Raw genomic sequence first — 12,196 nt, forward strand, 5'->3', positions numbered from 1 at the left:
CACAAAGGAAGTCATATTTGCTTACATGAGCTATAAGCTCAGATCTCTGCTTTAGCTTCGCTGCCATCTTAATGGTAACCAGCCCGGTATGTTTCCTGAAGAACTGACTGCTTATCCAGTGCAGTAGCTATAGAGACAAGCCCCCGCCCCCACCTTCCCCATAACTGTATACTTAACAGGCGCATAATACAGAGAACCAGAACCTGATTTCTAAGGACAGTTACAGTGTAAGGGGAGAGAAGTTAATAGTCCGAATGATTACCACTATTCAAAGTACATACAGAGATGATCATTACAGGAAACCAGAGACCAGATTTAATAAAAGTTTTATACATACCCGGGGCTTCCTCCAGCCGCATGCACATGGATCACTCCCACGCCGCCGTCCTCAGCCTTCTCCAGCTGCTGGAGAGATACGTAGAAAGCGCACTTCTCTTGCGCAGGCTGGCCGTGACTGCCCGAAGTTACGGGACCCGGTACCACAGCTGGAGAAGACTGAGGACAGAGGCGTGGGAGCGATCCGTGCGGATGGGGCTGGAGGAAGCCCCAGGCATGTATAAAACTTTTATTAAATCTCGTCTCTGGTACACTTTAAAAGCGGACTTGAACTCAAAACTTCCTCTCTGCTCTGAAAGATAAGCAACAGCATAGTAACCTCTAAAGAAAAACACTTTGTTACAGCTGACAGAAAACCTGCAATAAATCTGCAGTGCGTCTACTTCCTGCTTTCATGGAAGCAGACATAGGGTTAACAACCCGTGTCTACAAATTAGCCGCTTTGCCAAACCTGCCGACATTGCGGAGCTGACACAGCTGAGAGATTAAATTGCACTTGTGATTAGTCACAGATGAGAGGGAATTAGACAGGCTCAACTTTCTAAAAACATGCAGGATGGATTTCTGTATGTTTTCCTTCTGTCCAGTGCAAGAGTTCAGGTCCACCTTAACAATTTAGCACCAATAAAGAGGTAATGCAGGAATTGGAGAAAGGGCCTTAGAAGGCCTCTCTGTATCCAATAATGCACCACTTTGCTTACCATTGTATGCCATGGTCAGTCTCTCTAATGTCACCCAGGAGCGTAGGAGTTGGCACAGAGAGCTACAGGTGGCCGGAGTCAGGAAGACACTGTGCAAATTTAGAGCTCTAACTCCACGGAAGCGCATGCTGCTCTGCAGAAGTGGTGCTGCCACAACAGAGTCCTCATTGGCAGAGTCTTCACTTTCTGTCGCAGAGGGAAAAGTGAAGATAAAGTCATACAAGTCGTTGGAATCAGAGGACAGAGACCCTTGGGGCTCTGGGCCAGGCACACTTCTGATAACTGAGGTAGTTGAAGCGTTGTGGTCCGGTTCATTCGAGGTATTGTGCCCAGTCTGTTCCACCAGAGATCCAGGGATACCAGCCTGTGGCTGCTCTGGGGTAACATTCTCATTGTTGGCGCTTTGACCTTTGTCCTTAAGTCCAGAAGCCCCTGTCTCATACTGCTCAAGAGCCATTGTTTCACTGGTGCTCCTCTCCTTCACCGGTGACCCAGGTGTCCCTGTTTCAAGGTGGTCCGGGGGGACATTCTGGTTGATGTTTAGAGGCTGAAGGCTTAACAAGGCACTTTGGCTGCCCACCTCCTCTGGGCCCCAGGAGTTCTGTGGTGGATGACATTCAGGTGCCTGGGCACAGACAGTACAGGGGAGATTGGTATGATCTGGCCAGTACCCAGCACTGATAGTCAGAATCATAACCAGCAGCTCTTTATCTGGACGTGGCCAGGATAGCACTGACAATTTATGGACCTGGCCGTGGTGGATGAGATGGTGAAGCAGCAGTCTCAAGTGTTTCTGAGTTTCTGGGTCAGACAGACGCAAGTGCAGCAATTTCAGGCACTCCACGGATTGGGAAAGACGTTCCAACACGGTAGGGGTGAACTCCGATACTCCCTGCTGTTTGCCAAAGATGGTGAGCTCCGACACATGACGAGAACTGTGCTCCAATGGGGAGAAGCGGTGGTCGTACAGGCGCGAATCAGAGGACACGTCCAACGTTCCACGTAACACACTGTGAAAAAGAGTTTCCAGAAACTTCTTTCTCCAACATGTCACAGTCTGAAACCAAACAAAAAGTCAGTTATGAATGCCAGAAGTCACCTTCGTCACATCATTTTGGCAAACCCCATACCTGCGGTCAATAGAAAGGCGAACCTCACAGTAACTGAAACATTTAGCTTCAGCCATTTTATCACCAATATGTGCAAAACGCACTTTTGAAACATTACTATTAAATATACCTAGAAGCCTAATTTGTTATCACAAAAATGTGCTGAAAAGTTACCCCCTTGGCTTATATGCGAGTCAGTGGGTCAGAACGAATGGTGGAGCAGTTTTTATTAGTGGCACAGGATTGTGCACTAGTAATCCTGCTCTTCCCAGCTGGCTCCCTGCTGTGTCCGTGCCCCCATCACCTGCAACATGGTGTGCAGAGTGCGCTGCGCAAGACTACCTGTGTCCCCTGGCTTGTGGAGCGCAGCATGCAAGCCACGTGTCAGCTGTGCAATCATTGGGGATTCTTCCTGTGTGGCAAGCGCTGTGTCTCATATCTATGACGCCATCCAGTATCATTTTGAGACACAGCTGTATCATCCTTGGGGCACATCTGGCTATGAGGAGAGGGGATGACTTGTATTGGGGGCACATCTGGCTACTGTGGAGAGGGCTATACTGGGGAGGGGACTTATACGCAAATCAATCACTTTTTCCAGGATTCTGAGGGAAAAGTGGGTACCTCGGCTTATATGCGAGTATGTACGGTATATGGAAACAAATGTCCATCTGTTTTCGCAGTCAAATTTGTTCAATATGATTTATTTGTCTTTAAAAAAAACCAAAACAAACTTGGGGGGGAAAAAAAAACAAACAAAAAAAAAAACAGAACAATATTAAAGAAGAGGAGGAGATAGTTATGGAAAACTCCCACTGAGTAACCAAAGCTGTGGAAAAAGTACAGGGAACTTTTTTTTATGGGCAGAATTTATACTGCATGTGTACACAGCTTAATGGCACATACACATACAATTTTGATTGGCCTATCACTGGCCAATGTTACCACCTATATGAAGTATGAGAGCTTACAAACACAATCTGTTCATAGTATTTGAAATCTGTTGGCCCTCATACTACACGGAGGTGGCAACATTGGCCAATCAAAATTTATTAGAGGGGTGTACCGGGCTTAACCCACAATCACAGTTTTACTGATGTCAGGCCTGTATAAAAATGTTTGATTGGGTTAAAGGTACTGCAGTTTGCCCCAGCACTATTTTACTGATCTGCGTAAAAAAAAAAGAAAAAAACAAACAAAAAACAGCCAGAGGCTTATAGTGCATCAGTAAAGAATAGCAAGTTATTTGGGGGGGGGGGGGGGGGGGGGGGATTCTGGGAGGCAAACAAGGAGGAAAGTATTTGATCTTCCTTACATAGTCTGTTTATTTGAATTTTGTTTCCTGATCCCACCACTGCAATAAATGATCCCCATTACTGATCTGCTTTCTCCACATCACAGCCCCAGATCCCCACAGAGGCCTTTTCCCCATCACACAGCCAAGTACTGCCCAATACCGTGGCTCACCATGAATCTAGTTGGTTTGTTCTTCATGATGTCATTCCACAACTTGTACCAGATAGACTGAGTGGAAAGTCCTATGGAAAGACGACAAGGAAAAAAATGTATGACAGTTATGAAGTATACCTGAAATGAGGCAAATCTATCTATGCTAAGCACAGAGGTATGTTCAGGTTGAATGCACATACCATTGTACATTGTTCATCCTCCCCTCGATCTTTGTAATCATTCCTTGAAAAATGTCTCAAAGGAAGAGGCAAGCGTCTCCTGTCTGAAAATGTGACTTTAGTTGAAAGTCACATTTTTCAAGAATTGTTTAAAGGGAATCTGAATGAAAATAAACTTATGATATAATGATTTGTATGTGTAGTACTGATAAGAAATAAAACATTAGCAGCACAGATATGAGTCTCATATTGGTTTCCAGTACAGGAAGAGTTAAGAAACATCAGTTATCTATGCAAAAGAGCTTCTGTGAGATCTGCAACTTTATAAAGTCATGGACAGCACTGTCTTTTGAAGCACTCAACTGTCTCTCATAGTTTCTTCTTTGTTTATGGTTTTTCTGCAGAGAAAAGTTCAAAGAGTCAGTAGCCTGCTCTGTGAAATCATTTAAAATGCTGAGCATATTGTGGAAACTGCAATTTTTAGAGAATGATCCAATGTTATAAAAAAAAGCTATATACCTGAAAATAAAAATGACATTTTCTTTTCTACTAATGTTCTATTAATTATCCGTACTACACAACGAATTCATTATATCGTGAGTTTTTTTGTCCCTTCAGTGTCACTATAAAGCAGCCTCAAGTGAGAGGAGTGTGGAGGCTGGCATATCTCCCTTTAAAGTGTACCTTTAGGGGGAAAAAAGTGCCCAAAATAAGTATTAGCCTTGGGAGAGGGATCCCCCAAATGCTACCCCCGTCCTTCTCCACCAGTCATTTCCAGTGCCGTCTCCTCCAAGGGGTTGTTGACAGCACGTGCATGTGAAGTAGCACTGACCCGATCAGACTTCGGTGGAAACAGCAGAGCCCAAGCAAGTCTGTGCTACTGTGGTTGTGTATTAAGGATAATAATAAGAACATTAGTAGCAAAGAAAATATTCTCATATTTTTATTTTCAGTTATATAGTGTTTTCTTATAACATGCATCATTCTCTAATATTTGCAGTTTACACACTACTCCGCATTCTATATGATTTTACATAGCAGGCTTGTGAACTTTTGAACTGTCCTCTGCAGGAAAGAAAAAACAATACAGTGACTGATACGTGAGATAATAAGCTTCAGAAGACAGAGCTCTCTGCGACTTTGAAAGTCGTGGAGCTCAATGGCTCTTTTACATAGATAACAACTGGAGTTTCTTAACTCTTCCTGTACTGGAAACAATATTAGACTTATGTCTCTGCTCCTAATGTTTTATTTCTTAGCTGTACTACACATACAAACATATATTTTTTTTCACTTCAGTGGCTCTTTAACCACTTGAGGACCACAGTGGTAAACCCCCCTAAAGACCAGGCTGTTTTTTTCATAATTGGCCACTGCAGCTTTAACCACCTTAGCGGTATGAACGAGCTCAGCTCGTCCATTACCGCCAGAGGGTGCCGCTCAGGCCCTGCTGGGCCGATTTTGATAAAATAAAAAGCAGCACACGCAGCCGGCACTTTGCCAGCCGCGTGTGCTGCTTGATCGCCGCCGCTCTGCGGTGATCCGCCGCAAGCAGCGGCGAAAGAGGGTCCCCCCAGCCGCCCGAGCCCTGCGCAGCCGGAACAAATAGTTCCGGCCAGCGCTAAGGGCTGGATCGGAGGCGGCTGACGTCCATGACGTCACTCCGCTCATCGCCATAGCGACGAGGAAAGCCAAACAAGGAAGGCTGCTCATTGCAGCCTTCCTTGTTACTTATGCTTGCCGGAGGCGATCGGAAGAACGCCTCCGGAGCACCCTCTAGTGGGCTTTCATGCAGCCAACTTTCAGTTGGCTGCATGAAATAGTTTTTTTTTAATTAAAAAAAAACCCTCCCGCAGCCGCCCTGGCGATCTCAATAAAACGCCAGGGTGGTTAAGGCCAAGCTGCAGGACCGCACAACACAGCACAGGAGTGATTCCCCCCCCCCCTTTTCTCCCCACCAACAGAGCTCTCTGTTGGTGGGGTCTGATCGCCCCCCCCCCCCCCCCCCTTGTGATTATTTTTTTTAAATAAATATTTATGTTCATATTTTTTTAATATTTTTTACTAGTTTTTTTTTTTTTTTACCCCAATCCCCTCCCCTCCCCCCAGCCGGCCAATCACGCGATCGGCTGTCATAGGCTTCTGCCTATGAGAGCCGATCGCTCTCCTGTCCCCCAGGGGGACAGCCGTGTCACACGGCTGCCCCCAGTACAGTGCTGCTGCTGATCACAGCGCTGTACTGTGTAAATAGACGGCGATCACGCCGTCTAAGATCCTCCCGAGTGGCAATAGCCGCTCGGAGACTGAAGGGGCGGAGCTCCGCCCCCCGAGAAGGAGATGTGCGCGCACCTTGCGTGTGATCTCCTTCAGTAGCCGGCTCCAGCGTTAGGTGGTCCCGGGGCTGCCGCGGCAGCCACGCCCATTGACGTGGAGTGGTCTTACAGTGGTTAAAATCACTGTAAAATCGTGGCAAAATTGCCCCAATTTTAATGTGAGTCGAAGGAAGCTCTGCGACCGCCTAACGCCAATTGGCGGCCGCAGAGTGACTCCCCCAGGATCGTCCAACTTGATTGCCGTTCTGGAGGTGGGAATCAGCAGGGCATGCGCTTGTATTCCATGATGCGTGACGCACAGCGGGGATCCGTGATCAGCCTCCCAGCCGCGATCAGAGCTGGAAGGCTGATAAAAACACCACATAACAACTATTTTCATTTGTACAGCGCTGCGATCTAGCGCAGCACTGTACAGGGGACAGCTTTGTCACTTAGCTGTCCCTTGGAGTGGCTCACAATTTAATCCCTCTCTTAGGTTGATGCTTATGAGAAGCGATCATAGTGATTGGATCTCGGGGGGAGGGAAGGATGAAAATAAAAAATAGCTTTAGTTATTAAAAAAACTAAAATAATAATATTAATAATAATAATTAAAAAAAAATTGCAGCAGCAATCAGATACCACCAACAGAAAGCTCTATTTGACGGCAGAAAAGAAGGTACGATTAAATTGGCTGCTAAGTTGACTGAATGGGCGAGTAATAAATTGTTAAAGCTGCAGCTGAAAAAAAAATCCTGGTCACTAGGGCATGGGGAAGGGGAGGGTGAATGGAGAGGTATGTGTGTAAACCAGGGCTGTGGAGTCAGAGTCAAGGAGTCTGAGTTGGAGCAATTTTGGGTACCTGGAGTCAGAGTCGGTGGTTTCATAAACTGAGAAGTCGGAATCGGATGATTTTTGAACCAAATCCATAGCCTTTGTAAAAAATTAGACTAAGGAGTCGGAGTGATTTTGGGTACCCGGAGTCATAAACTGAGGAGTCAGATGATTTTTGTACCAACTCCATAGCCCTGGTGTAAACCTGTGGTCCACAAGAGGTTAACAACAAAAACGACCCGCAAAACGCTTTTTGGTGTCAGGATCTTTACTTCAGGTATCTGGAAGACTCACCTTTCTTTACAGCAGTTGGTTCAATCCGTTCCAGGTAGTAGATGTTCAGTAAAGGCAGCAAGCCCTGTAGTATCACTGCTGGAAGACCTGCACAGATATACAGTATCACTTAGCATCCTGTATAGTTATTACTTCATTATGATAATACCCTGCCCAAACTCCCATCTATGTGGTGTCCTTTAAATATTACTTTGTCCTGCATTTTGGCTACTTAAGAAAAGCAAGTTATTGGAAGCGCGATGATCTCGGAACACAAGCTACTAGGCTATCAGATCAAAGAGGGGTCTATTGGCTGCCTGCACTCTATACACAGATTTTCAATAGATTTCAACATTGAATGGACTGAAAATCTGTGGAGCCACCACTGCCTCCCTGACCGCCCAGATCTACCCCATCTGTCCTCCTCCCTGGCCCCAGAGCTCTCACCCATCCCACTGGCATGTCCGGTATTTTTACTTCATGCCACGGGACTCCTACTCCTTGTGTCTTTTCCCCGTGTCGTGTGGCAAAAAAAAAAAAAAAAAAAGTCAGATTTTCTTCTAACCAGTTCACCAGCTCTAATCTCCACTAGCCCAGGCAGGGAATTGCAGCCCAACCGAAGGCTAACCTTATTAAAAGACAGGCGGCAGATACAGTGCAACATAATTCAGCATTGTCCTGCATGTCCTGCCAAGGTAAGACATGCATACTTATTTTAAGTAGAGTAGACATCCAACTTTCAGAGCTCCTGCCTACAAAAGCGGGCCATACACAAAATTACTTTTTCCTGGCAGATTCAATCACTCTGATCGAATTTGCCAGAAATCTACAGTGCTACAAGCCACATAAAATTTTGTTCAATTTGCAGCAAACATTGATCAGAATTATGATTGGATGTGGCAGGGAAATGACGATCGATAGATGCCCCACAGTATCGTACTGTACCAAACTGTGCAATGCTGCGGTTCAATAGATTTCATGGAACAATCTATTGAAAATCTGCGTGCAGTATATGGAGGACGAATACTTAGATATCCAAGTGAATGCTGCACACACCCATGGGGAACTCTTTAGCACTAGTACCACTGCCTCTAATGTCCGGTGCACAGGATACAATTTACCATCAAATGAACGAGTCGGGCAGATAATTTCCACCGTGTTCAATCTGCTCCCGATTAAGATTGATTTTGTGCAGTAATGATAATCCTAACATTTGTATAGCGCATTTCTCCTGTCGGACTCAAAGCACTCAAGAGCTGCAGCCACTGGGACGCACTCAAAGGCCATCTTGCAGTGTTAGGGAGTCTTGCCCAAGGACTTCTTACTGAATAGGTACTGACCCTAGCCAGGATTCGGACCCTGGTCTCCCAGAGCCCTTAACAAGTACACTATCCAGCCTCTGCTAATCTGACATTCGATCCCGTTCTAAAACAGGAGCAGATTGGACATGCCAGAAATTATCAATGATCCAACAGGAAATTGCATGGTGTGTACCAGGCATTAGGTTATCAAAGCTGCTGACTAGCAGACGACTAAGTTAAGGTGGCAATACAGCTATTGATTTTGTGTCCTGATAGACCATATCACAATATTATTGAATTGGAAGACAATCTTTGCAAAGCAAGCGCCACATGCTATCCATGGCTACCACGTAGGGCGCTCATGGGGAAGCAGCGGATGAAACGGGGAGCAGCTGGACAGTGCAGCATTTGAGATTTGAATGCATAGAGCACAGGGGACGGGGTTTGGGTTAACATTTTGAGAGAACAGTGGCCTATTCTTGAGAGATTTCAAGCTGAATTCTGATCCAGAAGCAGCCTATATTGCATGGGCAGCCCACAGATCTCTCTCTGATCAGATTCGATTAGAGCGAGATCGGTCTCTTGCTAGCTCTTTATTGACTAGCAGCTGCATCCTTTGATAGGCTAGATTTCTTTTCTGTGTCATTCTATTGTTGCTAACAGCAGTGACTAAATCTAGCATAGCTAAATGAATGCAGCATGACTGTAAATAAAACGAAATATTCCCATAGCTCCCAACTGTCCCTCTTTTGGAGACCTGTCCCTCCTTGCTCCTCATTTGTCCCACTTTCAGGACTTTGTCCCTCTTTCTATGTAAATAAATATATTTATCTACTAAAAAATGTGCTTGATTGACTCCAAACTGTATTCCCATCCTTTAAATTGATATATTACTAATTTGAAAATAAATGTTAATATGAAGGAAAATTAACTAGAATAAAAATGACCATTGTTTGATTTATAAAACATTTTTATTATGAAATCTTTATGGCATGTGTGACTAGGGGTGTGATGAGGGCGTGATCAGGGGGTGTGGCTTAAGTGTCCCTCTTTCTCATCTCAAACAGTTGGGAGGTATGTATTCCTATTGTTATGGGGTAGCCATTTCCCAGCCTCTGATTCTTTTTCTGTTTCCAAGGCGCCCAAAAGCCCTGCAGACGTTTAGTTCTTGGGCACAAACAGTTCCATGATTACTGCTTTATATCCTCCATAAATTCCTATTTCCAGATATTCGACCCCCACTAAGCCATAACAATAACAAATAAGCTCCTCCCCTAGGCTCGTGTATTTTCCCTCCTCCCCCAGGCGGACGCTCACCCCAAACTTCCTCCTCCAGGCGCTCCATGTTGGCGGTGACGGCTCGGGCGCACAGCTGGAACAAGCTGAGGCTCTCTCCAGCATCTTCCGGTACCTCCTCCATGGCTTATGAGTACCAATACCCGGAGACACGCGGACAAGACCGGAGAGAACCACCCTTCCTTCACTGGGAGGAGGGGGATGCCGCCATCTTCCACAAGTCAGCTGACGTCTCACTGCGCCCCACGTGACGTCCGCTCCGCTGGAGGAGCGTCACGTGATGGGCAGGCATTGTTGAGCAAATTATAACCAATACAAAGTGTTGGAATGGATGCGAGGATATGTCCTACTCCTTTCCTAGCCATTTTATGTGCCTGCAGGCGTGGCTACTGACTCTGAGTTTCATTCAAAACCATGTTTTGTTTTGTTTTTTTTAAAATTGGTATTTTTTGTCACTAAAGGGGGACCTCACACATTTGGGCTGCTTCAAGACCAGTTCTAAGAAAGTTGGAGCTAGAATTACCCAAAACAGCCAGTCAGAATACTTGAAGGCTGCGTTTGAGATAACTGAAAATAAAAAAATATATATACATACCTGGGGCTTCCTCCAGCCTGATTGACCTGATTGATCCGTCGCCGCTGCCGTCCTCCGCCTCCTGGATCCTACACAATCTTCCTGTTAACTTAGGTGCAGTGCGGGAGCGCACGTTTCTGCAACTGGGACAGTGTTCCCAACCTTTCACATAATTTTTTTACTAAAAAAAAAATTATAAAAATTTACTGACACTATATTTTTTACTGACATTGTTATAGAGAACATTGCTGCATCTGGATCCAACAGCCAGACAGAGATGGCACTCCCAGCACTTAGGCAGAATGGCCCCTGACTCTGGAGTAGATGCACATGCGGCTCGCCACCTTGGGACAGCGATTTTCCTAGTTGGTGCATGGGCGGTATTGCTCAGTAGGAGGGGGAAGTGAGTACATGGTGGCCCTGGAGTGCTGTTTGGTCTCCTGAACGTCCACTCCCAGACAGAGATGGCCCGAACGGTTCCCGGCGAACTTCCAGTGGTTGGCGTTCGCCAGTGAATGCAAACTTTTCCGGAAGTTCGGTTCGCCCCCATAATGCACCATTAGAGTCAACTTTGACCTTCTACATCACAGTCAGCAGGCACATTGTAGCCAATTAGGCTACACTCCCTCCTGGAGCCCCATCTCCCCCCCCTTCCCCTTAAAAAGGCAGGCAGCGCAAGGCAGTAGACTCACTCCTGTGCCTGCAGTAATTAGTGAAGGGATAGCTGCTGCAGACTCTCATAAGGAAAGCTTAGTCAGGCTCTTGTAGGCTTGTTAGCTCACTCCTTGCTGATTCTTATTGCTAAAATAGCACCCCACAACAGCTCTTTTGAGAGCTAATCTTGTTCTTGTGATCTATTTTTTTTTCTGTGTGTCCCACTGACATTTGTGTTGCATCAGCCTTGCTAATTCCTACTGTGTGTGCCACTGCCAGGCCCAGCACATTCAGTGACTACCTGTGTGTGTGACACGTGCACATTGTAATACCCATTACTGCAGGGGTCTCAAACTCGTGGCCCGTGGGCCAATTGCGGCCCTCGATACAATACTTTGTGGCCCTCGCCGGCAAAAGCTTCCCTATAGTTTGCTTCAGTGCTCCCAAGTAATCCGCCGCTAAACAAGGGCTGCAGAGCCCCCAAATCGCCCGGGGGGCAATCTGCCGGCATTTCCTGGAAGGGGCAGAGCTTTCAGCTTCAGCTCTGCCCCTCCTGACGTCATTCACCGCCTCTCCCCGCCCCTCTCTGTGAAGGAAGAGTGAGAGGGGCGGGCAGAGGCGGCGATGCGCCGCAATTGTGAAATTCCTTATGCGGCCCAGCCTCATCCTGACTTTGCCTCCTGCGGCCCCCCAGGTAAATTGAGTTTGAGACCCCTGCATTACTGCATATACCTACCTACCTGTTGTTCACAGTGCACCCACCTACCTACGTGAGCTGAGCACACGCAGTGTCATTGTGCCTGTCTGCTACCTGTCTGTGTGTGACAGGTGCACATTGTAATACCCATCACTGCATATACCTATCTACCTGTTGTTCACAGTGCACCTACCTACCTACGTGAGCGCACGCAGTGTCACTGTGCCTGTCCGCTACCTGTCTGTGTGCGACAGGTGCACATTGTTTTTGGTCACTACCTTGGGACATGTATGCCATGCTTGCTGCCTTCCTTGGATGTGTGGTAGCCGTTCCTGCGCCTTTGCCCACAGCATGCCTGCTGCCTTCCTTGGATGTGTGGTGGTGGTAGCTGTTTCTTAGACTCCCACTCCGGACCGGAATCGAACAGCGGTGCGTTACACAGTGAGTTTGGTGTGTCAGTGTGAAGCAGTACTCTAATTAC

The 12,196-nt window shown here is 46.5% G+C and overlaps 1 protein-coding gene across 1 annotated transcript in view; it reads right to left on the reverse strand.

The window, feature by feature from the left end:
• The window catches only part of LRRC41 (leucine rich repeat containing 41), a 34,005-nt gene extending 23,981 nt beyond the window's left edge, over positions 1-10,024 (reverse strand). Inside the window, exons 1-4 of the mRNA XM_068239584.1 lie at positions 9,812-10,024; positions 7,215-7,301; positions 3,614-3,684; positions 1,038-2,094 (exon numbers count right to left, since the gene is read on the reverse strand). Coding sequence (XP_068095685.1) covers positions 1,038-2,094; positions 3,614-3,684; positions 7,215-7,301; positions 9,812-9,914 — 1,318 coding nt within the window. The 5' untranslated portion in view covers positions 9,915-10,024. The remainder of the gene's footprint in view (positions 1-1,037; positions 2,095-3,613; positions 3,685-7,214; positions 7,302-9,811) is intronic.
• Positions 10,025-12,196: the final 2,172 nt, after the last annotated feature.

This window comes from Hyperolius riggenbachi, chromosome 6 (assembly GCF_040937935.1).
Source record: "Hyperolius riggenbachi isolate aHypRig1 chromosome 6, aHypRig1.pri, whole genome shotgun sequence".
Taxonomy (NCBI): domain Eukaryota; kingdom Metazoa; phylum Chordata; class Amphibia; order Anura; family Hyperoliidae; genus Hyperolius; species Hyperolius riggenbachi.